At 44.7% G+C, this 17,034-nt stretch overlaps 1 protein-coding gene and 1 long non-coding RNA gene across 2 annotated transcripts; one reads left to right on the top strand and one right to left on the bottom strand.

Annotated features, from left to right (window-relative positions):
* Positions 1–829: 829 nt before the first annotated feature.
* On the top strand, positions 830–15,676 carry LOC131384609 (uncharacterized). The gene is made up of 3 exons (XR_009215625.1): positions 830–904; positions 5,829–5,970; positions 15,592–15,676. It is a non-coding gene; the product is annotated as an uncharacterized LOC131384609 (long non-coding RNA).
* Positions 879–2,434, bottom strand: CAVIN3 (caveolae associated protein 3). Its single transcript, XM_032166777.2, has 2 exons — positions 2,016–2,434; positions 879–1,497 (listed from the first exon to the last, which is right to left on the bottom strand). The coding sequence occupies exons 1-2, from the start codon at positions 2,397–2,399 to the stop codon at positions 1,096–1,098; spliced, it is 786 nt and encodes a 261-aa protein (XP_032022668.1). The 5' UTR covers positions 2,400–2,434; the 3' UTR covers positions 879–1,095.
* Positions 15,677–17,034: the final 1,358 nt, after the last annotated feature.

Raw genomic sequence — 17,034 nt, 5'->3', positions numbered from 1 at the left:
TGAAAATAATTATAAAAAGCTTGGTCTTTGTTCTGAAGATAATGGGGAGACACTGAAATATTTGAATCAAGACGATGTGATGAGATTGGCAGTTCAAACACCAGTCAAGTGAAAGGCCTGAAATAAGGCAGCGGCTGTATTAGAAAAGTGGACAGATTGCAGAGGTAAAATCAATAGAATAGCTGTTTGCATGTGGGAGGAGGATGAGAGAAAGCCCTTGAGCCGACAAGGACTCCCAAGTTTCTCTGTGGATGATGGTACATCGATTTTTTTTGTCGTCTTTGGTAAAGAAAACACAAGAGGGGGAAATATTCTGAACCATATCTAGCAGGGCCTGCCACATAGTAGGTGTTCGATAAATAGCTGTTGAACGAAATGGAATTTAAAATGTAGAAGATACTCGCTACTTTTGAAGCACTTTTCAACTGCGGCTCAAGACAGTGGTATGGGGTGTATGCAGCTGGTAGGGGAGGCCTAGGCATGAATGTCAACCGAAAAGTACCCTGAGTAAAAAGAGGGCCAAGAAAGGAATCCTGGAAAACTCAACTTTCAGGAGGTGCTAAAGAAAGAAAAGACTAAGAGGAAAACCATTAGTTGACACTGAGTAAGCACTTACAGCAAGGACTGTACTGGATGCTTAAAAAACAAAACAAAACAAACAAACAAAAAAAAACCTGCAACTGTGTGTTCCCATGAGGAAAGTGTTTAAAGAGCAAGTGGTCAGAAAGATATTTCTATGTGTCACTGGAGTCTAGAACCCAGGACTCCGTGGAAACTGGAGAAATCGTACAATGATTCCAGGTTCCAACATTTGTCTTATTCCTTGTAACTGCCTTCCCACATCCAACCGCTTCCCCATCCCTTCTCACAGAGTCTGGTTCGGGTGAAATTACTTTTATTGATGGTGAGCGCAAGCAGGTGTGAGTGGCTGCACCTCTTTCAGAGGACACAGGACTGGGCTTAAGGAAGGGAGGGCCAGAGCGCCCGCCTTGGTGGATGCAGGATTCGCTCCTTATTAGGGCGTGAGTGCTACATTCTGAAAGGATTTATTTTGGGACAAGGCACAAGCACAGGGGAGGCAGGCAACACCAGCCCTCAGGCTGCACTCTCCATTTGGAGCAGAGTTTCTTCGGCAGCCCCAGGTCTCCCGGGATCTTCCTCGGTGTCCTGCGGAGGCTCTGGCTCCAGCGTGGGCTCCAGCGCAGGCTGGGCTTCGGGCTGGGCTTCAGCGCTCCGGCCAGGCCCAAGGCGAGGCGGCTTGACCGGGGTGGGCGGTGGCGGTGCAGGGCCTTTCCGGCCCGAAAGGGCCCTTCGGAGGCTCTGTACCTTCTGCAATCCGGTGCGCCGCAGCCGCTGGGCCCTGGACTCCACCGGCTCCTCGTCCGAGCTCTCTCCAGCTTCGGCCTCCAGCTGCTCTGGGCCCAGCTCGGACTGGTCCGCCGGGCCCAAGGGCTCTGGTGCCTTCTGGAAAGCGCTGGCTGGGACTTCACCCTCCTCCTGCATGTGACGGACACACCACTGATCCTGGCAGCTCCTTACCCCCAGCAGCCCGAAACTCACTCCTTGATTATACAAGGGAAACCTTTTACCTCCGCAGCCAGAGTCTGGGGGGAAAGGCAGGCGTGGGAAGGTAAGGGGAGGGAAAGCTGCGTGCGAACTGCAAAACGCTGTAAAGTAGGTGAGGCCCGGTGAGGGGCGAGTAGAGGATAGTGCCCGCAGTCACCGAATGCCCTTTCAACCACCGTTATTTTAGGGATTGGCTGGGACTTAGACCAAACTCTGCGGACGTGGCCTGAGCTAGAGCAGGGCGGGCTTGGATTGGCCAGGCGGGGCTCAGGCGTGAGAGGGAGGGATGGGGCTGGGTCTTGGGAAGTGGGTGCGGCTCTGTGAGTCTGTCCCACGGCAACAGACGGCGGGAGGGGTCAGGAATGTGGGTGTGGTAGGTGGATGGAAGCGGGGAGCCCCCAGCTGGTGGCCCAAAGGCCCCAGATTGGGGACCGTTTGAGGTCACTGACCTTGAAGAGCAGAACGTGGAGCTTCCCGCGCGCCACCAGCAGCCCGTGGTTGGCCTCCAGCCGCTGCACCTGGGCTGCGCGGCGCACCGCGCGCTCTTGGGCGGCGTTGGCGTGCGAGCTCACGCGCTCCGCCTTGGCCAGCAGCTGCGCCAAGGTGTTGCTGGTGGTGTCGTGGCTGCGACTCAGAGCGCCCAGGCCGCTCTGGATGCGGCGCACGGACCCTGCCAGGCCTCCCTGCCTTCGAGCCAGGCCTCCCTGCCGCTCCCGCAGCGTCTCCAGCATGGAGGCCAGCTTCTCCAGCAGGGTCACCACCGTCACGGCGTGCACGGGACCCCCCGCCGGCGCCTCGGGCACAGGCCCCGGCACCAACGCACTCTCCCTCATGATCCCTGACCGCTCTGCTCCGTCTGCCTGCAACCGCTGGCTGCACTACGGTCAGGGGCCGCCTTTCCCTGGCTCCTCCCCAGCTCCAGCTGTGACTCAGGCAGGCGGAGTTGGCCTTCTGGGGCGGCGGGAGGGCGTGGGGATGTTGGTAGCGGGGTCTCTTGAAAGCGTTTCGCCTTCCGCTGCCCCGCGCCGGGAACCTGCTGGGAAGCCTGTTGGCCCCAAATCGGCCCCCTGCAAACCCTCTCACTCTGAGTTTGAGTTACCCTCCTCCGCTCCAATTCCCTGGTGTGCCTGTTTCTGGTCTCCACTGCAAAGGGCGAGTCACGGAAATTTTTATTTCATGCATCTTAGTGGGTGCAGAAACTATGTTAGCACGGCAGAGAGATAACCAGAGGGGCCTCCGTCGCCGTCCACTTTCGGCCTCCCACACCGCTGAAGATTGCATTTTTCGTGGCCCCCAGGGTGGACGCAGGCGACAGGGAGGCCCTGGAACATTCTGCTTACAGATCGCGAACTGTCAAGGCCCGAGGCCCCGCTTTGTGACTGGACAGGCTGCTCATTGTGGGCTGGCGGGCGGGGCATCCTCTGGTGTTTTCCTAATAGTCATCACCAGGGTTTAGCCGCAGGCTTCGTTTCCTGCTTCTCTATTTCGTCCTCTTGGGTAGCATTATCCTGTTTCTTTTCTCTACTTCTCTGCCCTGTCTTTGTTTGGGTTTCACTGGTAAATCTCAGCCGCCCTGGCCCCAGCACCCAAGCTTGGAGGATAAGCAGGACACCTCTTCACCTCTTCTTTTAAAATCCTTAAAGGCGTTAGACTAGGCACTGGTCTTTGCTTTGATAGAGGTTACTTGGGCTCCTGCCTGACTTTTTTTGCTGGTTTGTTTGTTTCTTGTGTTCTGTGGAACTGCGGAGAGTAAAGATTTGAAATTGCTGCTACAGAGAGGGAGAGAGTGGGCATGGAGGATCCAGTTAATGATGTGGATTGTGAATTTCTAATGTCAGCAGTTCGAAAAATCCCATGCCTTAGCCGGGCGCGGTGGCTCATACCTGTAATCCCAGCACTTTGAGAGGCCGAGGGGGGAGGATCACGTGAGGCAGGGAGTTCGAGACCAGCCTGGGCAACATGGCAAAACCCCATCTCTACTAAAAATACAAAAATTAGCAGGGCGTTGTGACGCACGCCTGTAATCCCAGCTACTCGGGAGGGCTGAGGCAGGAGAATCGTTTGAACCTGGGGGCAGAGGTTGCAGTAAGCCAAGATTACTCCACTGCACTACAGCTTGGAGGACAAAGCAAGACTCCATCTCAAAAAAAAAAAAAAAAAAAAAAAAGAAAGAAAAGAAAATCCCATGCCTTGTTTGTAGCAATACGTGGCAAACCGTCTCACAAATGCAAGTAATCCATTAATCCTGATGATCTCTCTCCCTCTTCCTCTTCTCACTGAACCTGCGAGGGCCACTTGATGACAACTGTGGAAGAAACTTGTGTCACTCTGGAAATAGCTACATGGGCCTGAAGTGCCACAGACGTGGGCAGCTAATGCCAGAAATCTGGTGATGCTAAGTGGATGGCTGATTTCTACAATACAAGGCCATAAGCCTGACCCCTGCTGCTTAACACAAGACAAAATAAGCTCTCTTGGGAATCTGCTGGAAATCACCATCTCTTCCAGTGAAACTACATTTACCCAGAGAGATCCATCAGGGATGTACCAGTTAAAATGCTTTCAGACTGAGGGAACAAAAACTCAATTCAAACAGTACTTAGTAACAGGAAACTCAATTCAAACATAATTGAAAAAGAGGATTGGTAGAGTGGTGATTAAGTGTGAGTCATTCACAGCTCCAAATCTGGTTTTCTGCAGTTCCCTCCACTGCTCAACTATGAGCCCCATCCAGCACCTCTCACACTCCCCCATGTCCCCTACACACTCCCTACCCTCGTGTAGGTGCCCACATACACACAGGTGTCAGCTTCATTCCAGGCCTCACAACTCTGCACAAGATCTAAAAGAAAAAGGGGACCATCTTAAAATTTAGGACATTTATTTCCCAGAAGCCTCCCAGAATTTTTACACTTGCCTTCCACTGGGTTACATGGCTTTTCCAAATCCAAATTCTATGGCTACAAAAATGACATGCATTGATGGGTTTAGGCCTATGTTCCCAAACCAATCACTGACAAGAAATCTAATAATTGCCTTTTGACAAGTTAGATCATTTCTGAAGTAGAGTAGATTCAGCTTCCCCAGGAGTATTAGGGTGGTGTGGGAGGAAAAGTGGATATCTGTACAAAAACCTGGGTACTACTAGGAATGGATATTAATATTACAGGAAGCCTATGAAAGAATCACCAGCCTTCATGAATGGGGCTAAGGAAATTCAGTGCATTTGGAAGTAAGAAGTACTTGGATAGATACTTGGATAGATTTGGATAGATTTTTCCTCAGACCAAGTCTCGCTCTGTCACCCAGGCTGGAGTGCAAACGCGCGATCTTGGCTCACTGCAACCTCCACCTCCCAGGTTCAAGCAATTCCCCTGCCTCAGCCTCCTGAGTAGCTGGGATTACAGGCACACATGACCACGCCCAGCTAATTTTTGTAATTTTAGTAGAGACGGGATTTCACCATGTTGGTCAGGCTGGTCTTGAACTCCTGACCCCATGATCTGCCCGCCTCGGCCTCCCAAAGTGCTGGGATTACAGGCGTGAGCCACTGCTCCCAGCATAGATAGATATTTTTTAAAAACCTGGTAATGAAGTGGCATTGTTGTCTGGAGTAAATACCCGAGATTGGTTGTGTCGCAGCTATGGAAAACTAGGACACGGACACACAAAGAGTGAGGTTCAGAGCAGAAGTTGAATAGGCAAAAGAAAAAGAGCTCTCTGCAGCAGAGAGGGGTCCCAGAGAATGGGCTGCTGGTTCCGCAGTAGAATGCAAGGGATTTTATAGATGACCTTAACGAGTCAGTGTGTCATTTACATAGGGCACAAAAGATTGGTTGGACCAGGTGTGTCATTTGCATACAGCACGAAAAACTGGTTAGGGCTAGGTATGCCATTTGTATAGGCACAAAAAGATGGCCACCCCCACCCTAATCTTTTATTTTGCAGCTGGGTTCTCTACCTGGCCTGTGCCATGTTGCCCGTTTCTTTACTGTACCTGTGGTGACAAAAAAAAAGGGAAGATGGAGCCTCCATGTTGAACATACCTGGCCCCCAGGTAGCCCTTTTCTATTGACACAGCTGCCAGCATTCACCCCTGCAAGCTTCCAGCTTGCTTATCTATGTTTGCAGCTTGATTTTTCAGGCTGTTCTTTGTTAGAAAAGAAGTTATTTGGGGGCTGCTTTTTGTTAAAAGGGAAATTCTGCTGAGGACTCTTTTGCCCTCACTATCTGCCTAAATAATTTTTTTCCATCTCCTGTAGCACTAACTCCCTCTCTGGATATGTAGAACAAGGAGGACCTTAAACTTAACAACAGAGCCAGTGATGGTTCTACCAGTCTCCCCAAAGCCTCAAATTTAAAAGCCATATGAACTGGCTGATAGTGGAAAATGAAAGCCATGAGGTAAGTAAAAACAACTTGGGGCCAGCTAGAAGAATGCCTGAGTCAAAGCAGAGATTGATAGAAATTGTAGTAGAGTGACCTTGATTATAAAGTATCCAAGGAAGAACTGTATTGCAGTTTCCAAAAAGGGTAAGAAAAGAAGAAAACAAAGATGCAGAATGATGCCCTCTGTTCAAAAATAAACTTAGGAACCTTAAAAATTTTAAAGGTTCATTTGAGCTAAGAACAATTCATAAATTAGGCTGCACTCAAGGCCAAAAGAGGTTCAGAGAGCTCAGCTGCAGCAGTGTGGGTAGTGAGCTTTTATAGGCTGAACATGGAAGTAAGACAAAGAAAATATATTTGATTCATAAATATGGAAATTCCCCTAGTTAGAGGTTAGTTGGTGGTTTCTGATTGGTAAGGTCCCTAGTTTTCTTTTACTTTTTACATTGGGCTTTGGTTTGCTTATGTAGGAATCAAATGTGGTAGAGCCATCTCAGCCTGATGGCTTCTCAATTAAAAAACTTTTTAACACCTCTAAGGCAGTGGTCTTAAGAATTTCTAACCTTAGCCGGACACAGTGGCTCACACCTGTCATTCCCAGCACTTTGGGAGGCCGGGGCGGGCAGATCACCTGAGTTGGGGAGTTTGAGACCAGCCTGACCAACATGGAGAAACCCCGTCTCTACTAAAAATACAAAATTAGCCAGAGGTGGTGGCACATGCCTGCAATCCCGGCTACTCGGGAGGCTGAGGTGGGAGAATTACTTGAACCCAGGAGGCGGAGGTTGTGGTGAGCCGAGATCACGCCATTGCACTCCAGCCTGGGCTACAAGAGCAAAACTCCGTCTCAAAAAAAAAAAAAGAAATTCTATTCTCTAAACTAGCGGTGTGGCTGGCATCTACTCTCTCATACCCCATGGTATGGACGTGAAAAGTGGAAACTTATTGTCACAGGTTGCTTGTGTCCCCAAAAAGATATATTTAAGTCCTAACCCCTGGTGCCTATGAATATGACCTTACTTGGAAATACAGTCTTGCAAATATAATTAAGATGAGGCCATAATGAAGTAGAGTTAGGCCCTTAATCCAATATGACTGGTGTCCTTATAAGAGGGAAGAGATACACAGGGAGAACACCATGTGACGACAGAGGCAGAGATTGGAGTTAGCTGCCACAAACCAAGGAATGCCCCAGAAACCGAAAAGGCAAGGGAGGATCCTTCCCTAGGAGCTTCAGAAGGAACATGCCCCTGCCAACACCTTGATTTCAGGCTTCTGCCCTCTACAACCATGACAGAATAAATTTATGGGGTTTTTGGCGTTGGTGTTGGTGTTGTTTTTGAGACAGAGTCTTGCTCTTGTCACCCAGGCTACAGTGCAATGGCATGATCTCAGCTCACTGCAACCTCTGCCTCCTGGGTTTGAGTGATTCTCCTGCCTCAGGCTCCTGAAGAGCTGGGGCTACAGGTGCCCGCCATCACACTTGGCTAATTTTTGTATTTGTAGTAAAGACAAGACAGGGTTTCACCATGTTGGCCAGGCTGGTCTCGATCTCCTGACCTCCGGTGATCCACCTGCCTCGGCCTCCCAAAGTGCTAGGATTACAGGTGTAAGCCACTGCACCAGCAAATTTCTGTTGTTTTAAGCCACCTAGTTTGTGACTTTTTGTTTTGGTAGCTCTGGAAAACTAATAACAACTTCGATTAATCAATATCAGTATTACAGTATCCCATTACCCAGGATGCTCCTGCAAATGGCTTCCCCAATTATGTGAAAGTATTAGAGTCTCTGTAAGAAAAGTTAATAAAACCTGAAGACTCTCAGTAGAACATAGACAATTAAACCAATAGTTGCCCAGATGTAATGAGTCTTGCAAAAATTAGTGGAATACTATGGTAGTTGAGCTAACAACTGCTTTAAAAAACTGAAAGGTATTACCCATCCTGTTTGTCAAGGGTTCCATTTATATACTGGCCCATCCCCTCCCCAGAGCACAGCATACTATGAGGAAGAGTTGGCTGTACTAAGGAGAAAAAAATCCACTACACCTTTCATCAGGCCTGGGGCTGCCTGAAATATATCTGCCTAACAAAGATCTGCTTAAGGGTGGTCCTCTGTCTCTACCTATTCAAGAACAGCTGGGTGCTCCTTTCACTTTAAGGAAATCTCTGAAAAAGACAGATCAGATCATAGCGCCTTAGATGGTATCATTCTGCATCTTTGTTTTCCTTCTTCTTTCAGTTGCCAGGTGCCCCACTATATGAAGTTGCCAAGATCCCCTAAAACAAAAGTGACAAAGGCACTACCATTCTTAACATCATACCCAAGAGGATGAGTCTGTCCCACTGGGTTCAGAGACCATCCACCAGAAATCCAGCAGACAGGGATTACCTAGAATAGTAGTGCTTAAACTCACGACAGGTAGTGCAACATGTGTAACATCTCCTACTGCAACAAAGAACCGAGGGAGGTGTTAGAGTCAGCAAATGCTTCACCTTGGAATTTTCACACACTCTATATCTTGAGTCATCCAAAAGGCTACATACTTTCAGTAGGATTGAGAGAAGCCTCAGTGACTAACCCTGGCAAGTTACAAGCCACAGTATGGTCAATTCTATCCTTTGGGTCCTACAAGTCAGAAAGAAAAATGAGACCCTGAAGTCTCTGTGATTTCTACCTCTTCCACCAAGATGATTTGTCAGGCAGGGAGGAGGGCAGATCCTACAAGGGAAAATATAACATAAGTATTTAGGATTTTTGACTAAGGAATGCTTTTAGCAGCTGAGAATTGTACTGCTTTTGAAAAACAATTGCTGGCTGATTACTGGAGGGGAATAATAGTACTAGAGGAGAGACAACAGAGGTTGCTGAATGGTTTTGTGAATTGGAACCCTTTGTCTCACGTAGCAATAGAGCTTAACAGTCTTTGATTATTAAATAGAAAAATCAAAATCTAAGAAAGGATGAGAGATACCTATGTGAGCTCATTACAAAAGAAATATCCCTGACCAGGACCCTCACTTTCATCTGCCCAGAAAAACTGATGCATCCTCCAGGCACTAACCTTTAAATCAAAAGTAACAATGTGAGGCACAGACAGAACCGCTCATTTAACAGGCAATGTGCCTCAGTAGACAAGCACTACCTTCCACCCTTTGTCATAGACATCCTGTCTACGGAAGAGGTAAGGCCATTCCACACAATGAGGGAGCTCTGTGCCACTGGCAATTACAATAGCTATAAGTTTGAGGCATCAGGAAGTGAATTTGTACTGACTCCAGAAATCAAAATATCCAAATGGATGGGAGATCTTGGAATGGTATATTATGACCAATAGTAGGCTTAGGGATGCCTTTTATAGCAAGAATCAGGCACATTATTCACTCAAATGACTATTTTTGTATCTCATATTTTAGTGTGTTGAATAGTGTCTTAGTCCATTTTCTGTTGCTATAACTGAATACCATGGGCTGGGTAATTTATAAAGAACAGAAGTTTATTTAGCTGATGGTTCTGGAGGCTGGGAAGTCTGACAGCTTGGTGCTGGCATCTGGTGAGAGCCTTTTTGATGCATCATAACATGGTGAAGGCATCATATGGCGAGAGGGCAGGAGTGTGCATGTCAGCTCAGGCCTCTTCTTATAAAGCCACCAGTCCTATTTTGGGGACCCCACCCTGTTGACTTTATCTAATCCTAAGTACCTCCCAAAGGCCTCACTTCCAATCAACATATGAATTTGGAGATTAAGTTTCCAACACATGAAATTTGGTGGACACATTTAAACAATAGCAAATAGTGTCCCCCCAAAAGATATGTCTAAGCTCTAACCCCTAGTACCTGTGAATATGACCTTTGCAGATATAACTACATCTTTGCAGATATAATTAAGGATCTTGAGATGAGATCATTCTAAATCAAATGCCTGGTTTACTTATAAGTAGAGGAGAAGCCACAAAGACACAGAAAAGACAATGCTGTGAAAATGAAGGAAGAGATTGGAGGGCAGCCACAAGCCAAGGAATACCAAGGATCAGAAGCTAAGAGAGAGGCATAGAGTGGATTCTCCCTCAGAGCCTTCCAAGAGTGAGTGGCTCTACCATACTGATTTTGTACTTCTGCCTTCTTGGACTTTGACAAAATACACTTCTGTTGTTTTAAACCACTTAATTTGTGGTAACTTGTTATGGCAGACCTAGAAAACTAGTACATGTATAGACACCTACCAAAAAGATTAGGGATAGAAAAAACAATTTAAAAGCAAGTAAATCCATCAATATGTCATGGATGTTTGTTTTGGCCAAGGCATACTGGGTGCATCAGAGCACCAGACACCTGAGATGAGAACTAGGTTGACCCAAGCTCACATTGTGAAGTATGTAATTACTCCTGGAGCCAATTGTCAGGATGTAGGAGTTTGGGCTCCTTCTGCAAAAATGTTCTGGGACATTCCAAGAGGCAAAAAAAAAAACACAAAAAAGTCTGGAATTACTAAATAGACTCTATTGAGTTTCTTTCTGTAATCTGAGGAATTCAGTGGGCTCTGCCAGCAGGGAAGCCTTGCCTGGGTTTGAGTTTGCATTCTTAGGCAAATCACTGAGAAGCCACCATCAAAGGACTGCAGCCCTCCACCTTGAGCTAAAACCTCTAATCCAGGAATATATTTTACCACCCATATGATAAAGGACAGGGCAGATCATTGGAGGATGATTTGCCCTACCTCTTATCTGGATTGAGAGATAGAATGAACCACTGAAGAGGGGCTTGGCCATGATTCCATGGTCAGTAATTCCAGATGGGTGGTGACTTATAGACTATTGTATATAGCTAGAGCCCTGCAACTACTTTTATCTTAGCACAGACATCCTTCTTTGTATCTGGGGCTGAGCCCGAGGAAGAATAAGTCATTATTAGCCATCCAGTATCTACCACAACAGGGAAATAATTTGATTTTTATAAGATTTAGGCACTATATTAGTTAAATGGTATTTAGTTATGAATTTTGTTTGAAAAATAACTATCATTTGTTTAGTGTCTAAAGAATAGATAGTTGCTAATCAATTCAACCAAGGAAGGGAAAGAAGTGAGTCAACCCTCGGTAAAGAGCAGAATTGGCTCTTCCACCCCATGCCACTTTAGGGCAATTGACGTGGTTTAGCAACATTGCACAACACGAATTACCCTACCGAATATTTCTCATCTTATTTGGATTCAGTGGATTTTAGAAGCAGGACAGAAAACTGCTCGGAACCAGACCATATGTACAACAATCCATTTACTAAGCCAGCCAGGGAGGGCAGTAGAGCAGAGTTTGAAAGACTTAAAATGTTTTAATAGGCCTAAAAGCTTACTCACTTAATCCAAGGGTGAGAATGATTCCTGAGATTAGTAGACTTGTTCTTAAGAATGGTACCTCAACTTTTTGGCATTGAGACCCCCATCCAGTTAAGTGTGATCATATCACAATAATCCATTGAGTCCCCCAGATATAGTATACAGTGCAAAACCAGTGTACTGCCTGCTATTCAACTTGCCTGTCTATAGGAACTGCAGCTTAATCGTGACTCCTTGTTATTGTGTGGATTTGGATGAAGGAAATATTGATTGTCATAGGTAGGATTAGGGTTTAAGATACTCTTTTTGTCACCAAGTGGCATTTAAGTCACATAATGAATGGGCTAAAGAGCAGTAAGCAGGACACTCCTGCCCATAAAGAATGCAGAAGACTGCTGTAGTGCCTGGACCTGGCAAAAGAGACCAGAAGGGAAGAACTAGCCTTGGAGTCAGGTCTCCAATCAAGTAGATCTGTCAGAGATTGATTTGGTCGAGAAGCTAATGGAGGAGGAGGAGCGCTGTAAGTAGCTGAAACCATCTAATTGATGTGGGCTAAAGATGATTTAGGGAACGAAGAAAGGAAAGAGAAGGAAGGAAGGAAGGAAGGAAGGAAGGAAGGAAGGAAGGAAGGAAGGAAGGAAGGAAAGAAGGAAGGAAGGAGAGCAAGGGAAGGAAGGAGAGAGAGACAGAAAAGAGAAGGAAAAGAAAAGAAGGAAAGAAATTTATTCATATATACTTCCACACTAAAACTTGTAAAAGATATTGAGGCAACCATGTCCTTACACAGCTCCATCTATAATGGGAAAATTTATGGAGACAGAAAAATGTAATGTTTGGATTGTACTGTACTTTCAAAGGCTGAAAAGTGAATCCTCAAAGGAAAAATAGAAATTACTCTTGAACTTGTTGGGATTTGAAATTTCCTCAGGAAATCAGATTAGAGTACTACCTGGTGAAGCCTGGAGGACCTACCAAGAAAAGCAAACTTGGATCTTTGCAAGGTTAGAAGAACGAATGGGATCCAGGAAAAAGAGTGGTCATATTCAATGGCTAAGAGCATTGGAGAAGGCCTGTGGAGTCTCAGCAGGTCAGGCCCATGACTCATGAGTAGACACCTGTGTTTCTACTGCCTGGTGCCATAATCATAAACAATGTGAGCAGGGGCAAATAAGGTCCTAGTTCAGTACTATTCACTATAAATATACTGTATGTAATTTAAAATTTTCTAGTAGCCATATTAAAATTTTTTTAATGAAATTAACTTTTAAAAGATATTTTGTTTAACCCAATATATCCAAAATATTGCCATTTTAACATGTAATCATATTTGTTAAGTATTAATTAGATATTTTACATTCTTTTAGGTCTCTGAAATCTGGTGTATATTTTATATTTATAGAACATCTCAATTTACATATTAAATGTTCATTAGAAATGACAGCTCTATGTTTAGACTTTGATAAAAGAAAAACTTCAGCCAAATTAAGTTTAAAGGAGTTTAACTGAGCAATGAATGATTCGCGAATTGGGCAGGCGCCAGAATCACAGCAGATTCACAGAGACTCCAGGGATGCCTCGTGGTCTGAACAAATTTATAGACAAAAAAGGTAAAGTGACGTACAGGAATCAGAAGTGAGGTACAGAACCAGTGAAATTGGTTACAACTCGGCATTTGCCTTATTCGAATGCAGTTTGAACATTCAGTAGTCTATGAGTGGTTGAAGTATGGCCCCTGCGATTGGCCAACACTCAGCTATTGTTACAGGTGCACACCACTAAGTTAGGTTTTCAATTTTATCTGACTATTAAGCTAGGTTACAGTTCACAAAGACTCAAATATAGAAGTACAGATTCCTTCTCAGGCCATATTTAGTTTGCTTTAACAACTTCATAAAATTTATAGTTACATACCCAAGTAATTCCAAATATACTTAAAAGTTTCCAATAACTGAATCAAGTATCAGTTTTTAAATTTAAATTTAAACTAATTAGAATTGAATTATGTGGGATATGGGATGAGAAGAGAAAATCAAGAGTTAATCTCTGCAGGAAACTGGGCCTAAGGTTCCCTTATTTGATTGATGTTTGTATTTTTTTATTTTGTTAAAAATTGACTCCTGTGTAGATAGTAGAGTGACAGATGAGGAGCCCAATCCCACATAGAAATAAAAGGTGGAGGCCTGGTGCAGTGGCTCATGTGTATATTCCCAGCACTTCGGGAGGCCGAGGCAGGCGGATCACCTAAGGTCAGGAGTTCAAGACCAACCTGGTCAACGTGGTGAAACCCTATCTCCACAAAAATACAAAAATTAGCCAGTCATGATGGCAGGTGCCTGTAATCCCAGCTACTCGGGAGGCTGAGGTGGGAGAATTGCTTGAATCCAGGAGACGGAGGTTGCAGTGAGCAGAGATCACGCCATTGCACTCCAGCCTGGGCGACAGAGAAAGACACCATCTCAAAAAAATAAAAAGAAAGAAAGAAAGAAAAGAAAAGGTGGAATTAGTGTCCCAAGGCTCTAAATTTCTTGGAAAAAAGAAATAGTCCTCCATCAAACTGAGCACATTGCTGTCTCAGGCAACTGGGCACTGAGAAAGTGCTCACTGGTCTAGAGTTACTGACTGACATTACAGAGCTTGGACCAGTTGATAATCAGTTCTTGAAGGTGGGGGAGGAGATAAAAGGTGACCCTGAAGTTGCTCCCCTCACCATCCAGCCCAGCTTTTTGGACCTCTAGATCCTTCCACCCTCCTCTGTGCCACCTATTTGCTGGTTCCACCCTTTTATATATGCAGTCAATCCTCATTATTCATGGATTCAGTATTTGCAAATTCACCTACTTACAAAAATGTATTTGTAACCCCGAAATCAACACCCAGGAGTTTTTGTGGTCATTTGCAGACATACACAAAGGGGCCAAAAATATGAGTTGCTCAACAGGGAGTATTCCCAAATGACATCCAGTAAGGCAACGCTCTCCCTTCTTGTTTCGGCACTGGTACTGTAAATATTAATACGTATTTTTTTTCACGATCTATGTAGTGCCGTGTTTTCAATTTTTGTGCTTTTTATTGGTGATTTCACTGTTTACTGTGGCCCCCAAGGGTAGTGTTGAAGTACTGTCTGTTGCTCCTGAGCACAGGCTGTGATGTGCCTTAACAGAGAAAATACAGGGGTTAGGTAGGCTTTGTGCAGACACGAGCTATAATGCTGTCAGCTGGGAGTTCAATGTTAAAGAACCAACAATATATATTAAATAAGATGTTTTTGAACAGAAACACATATAAAACTATGTTATGTATTGATTGGTTGATGAAAATGTTATGACTATGGGCTTGTAGGGACCTAAGTCTGCATTTTCCCCAGAAGAAATGGTTCAATGGTCACTAATTCGGTGTTCTCAGCAATTTTATAGATTATAACTACAGCAGATAATGAAAATTGACTATGTATATAAAATTTTAGTGCAATTTTCTGTTTTTTCAACTTATAACTCGGGTATTACCTAGGTCCCCCTTTGTTCCTTAGAAATCTGAGTTTGGACCCTACCAATTCTATTGCCTTTGAAAGTCTAAAGTTCTTCAGGACAGGTACAGGCTGCTCTACCTGTAGAGGAGAACAGCCAAGAGTGAGCCAAGATCACGCCACTGCACTCTAGCCTGGGTGACAAAGCGGGACCCTGTCAATAAATAAATAAATTCTCCCAGAAATATTTGCTAATTCCTGAACTCTATTAAAAAAAAAAAAAAAAAAAAAAAAAAAAAAAAAAAAAAACTACTGCCTTCTACCTCCTTCCCACCCTGGCCCTGGGTGATTTCTAGTGATTTCTAACAGAATTGATTTTTGTTAGACAGTAGTAAGCCTTTCATGTGTACTAATTAAATTAATCCTCACAATGACCCTCTGAGATAGGCAATATTACTATCCCGTTTCACAGTGAGGAGATGAGGAAACAGAGATTAGATTACTTGCCAAGATCACACTACTGATAAATAGCAGGACTGGGATCCAACCCTGGCATCTGCTCCTTAGGCAAATAAACCATGTTACCAAAAATATCACAGCAGCTAGAGAAGCAATCTGAATCCAGTGAAATTGGAATTGTTGAAAAAGAAACATTCACTGCCACATAACTATTTGCATATAGCTTCCCATACTCTTTCAATTCATTTCTCTCACTTGCTACCCAGTGAAGGAATCAGGAGGATCAGAGAGGAAGAGGAATATGCACAAAGGCCATAACTCTAAGTGGCAGCATCAGGGTTTGAGCCTGGTCCAAATTAAACTTCATCTCCATTTCCCATAGGAAGAAACTGAGGACAGGAGGGGCCAAACAAGTTACAGTTTCATCCCTCCAGAGGGCCAACAGAGTATTTTGCACAAAGTTGAAGCTAAACAGGTATTATGTCCTATCTCTGGACTGAATGACTAGATGCTACTCAGCTCCTCAACTAGAGGAAGCCTGGGACCTTGACCGCACTAATGCTGATGACAGCGGATTTGCAGGTGGCTAGAGGAACCAGATTTAGCAAATAAAAATATAGGATGTCAAGTTAAATTTGAGTGTAAGATAAGCTACGAATACCTTTTCTAGTATTAGTACGTCCCATGCAATATACTAGAAATGTTATTCATTATTTATGTAAATTTAATTTTATTAGGGCATCCTATATTTTACCTGTCAACCCAACCCATGACCTAAGCAGACACTGTAGAAAAACAAAAGGAGAATTAAGGAGATAAATGAAACACAGGGTGAGCTGAAAAGAGGTGCTCTGTGAATTTGAGGGTCCAGTAGGAGCTGACATGTAGGTACTTGGTCTGTTTTGATGCCCACAACAACCTTGAGGAAGGGGCGGAATAGCAGAGGGGTAAGCTCTCTGCCCCCCCAAGGTTCTGCAGGACACCAGGGCTTTTATCAGCACTCCTATGTTCACATCCTGGCTGTACCCTCCTTGGTTGTATATACTCTGGATAATTCACTTAATTTAAATCTTGCTGCTTTTATAAAATTGATAAACAAAAAGTCAGTAGTGACACTGATCACACTGATGTCCCTCAATGAATTATCAATATGTTTTTCTTTCCCATCTATATTCTTTATTGAACTCTGTTATTTTTGATCCTGGTCTAGAATAAGCATTATGCCCTTGCAAGAGTGAAATGAAATTTTTTAAAATAATTTTTTAATGTTTTCTGAATGCTGGGTGTTTTCAATGATCATGCATGACTGGCAGTAAAGAGGAACTAGGATGGATTCGATAAGGCGCAACAAGTCTTGAACACACAGAGAACTGGCTGTGAATCCTGTTTCTGCCACTCACCACTTACTTGTTGGGTAACCTTAGCCATTTCATTTATCCTCTCTGATCTTCAGGCCTACCTCATGTCCTCCCCAAAGAGATGGTGGGTAAGAGAGAACTTCGCAAAATGCTGCCAGAGCATAAATAAATCTTATGACTATGTAGCAGAAAAATGGGACCTCAAAGAGGAGAGAGACCTGCAAAGCGGGGGATTGCTGCATTTTTGAGTAGCGGCTCAAAATATTTCCCCAAACTGTCCCCATCTGGTCAGGATGCCCCACAGCCTTTTACTAAGATGGTGTCTTCATCTAGCCTCAGCCCAGCTGCAGTACCTTCCTGGAACTCCCACCACTGATGCTCAAGAGGAGAGTGTAAGTTCAAGAGGAGTAAGCTCTCTACCCACCTGCTCATCCACAGTCCCTCAGACAAGCATGCAGATACATGCT

The sequence above is a fragment of the Hylobates moloch genome, unplaced genomic scaffold (assembly GCF_009828535.3).
Source record: "Hylobates moloch isolate HMO894 unplaced genomic scaffold, HMol_V3 SCAFFOLD_11, whole genome shotgun sequence".
In the NCBI taxonomy this organism is placed as follows: domain Eukaryota; kingdom Metazoa; phylum Chordata; class Mammalia; order Primates; family Hylobatidae; genus Hylobates; species Hylobates moloch.
This window is presented reverse-complemented; position numbering and strand designations above follow the sequence as displayed.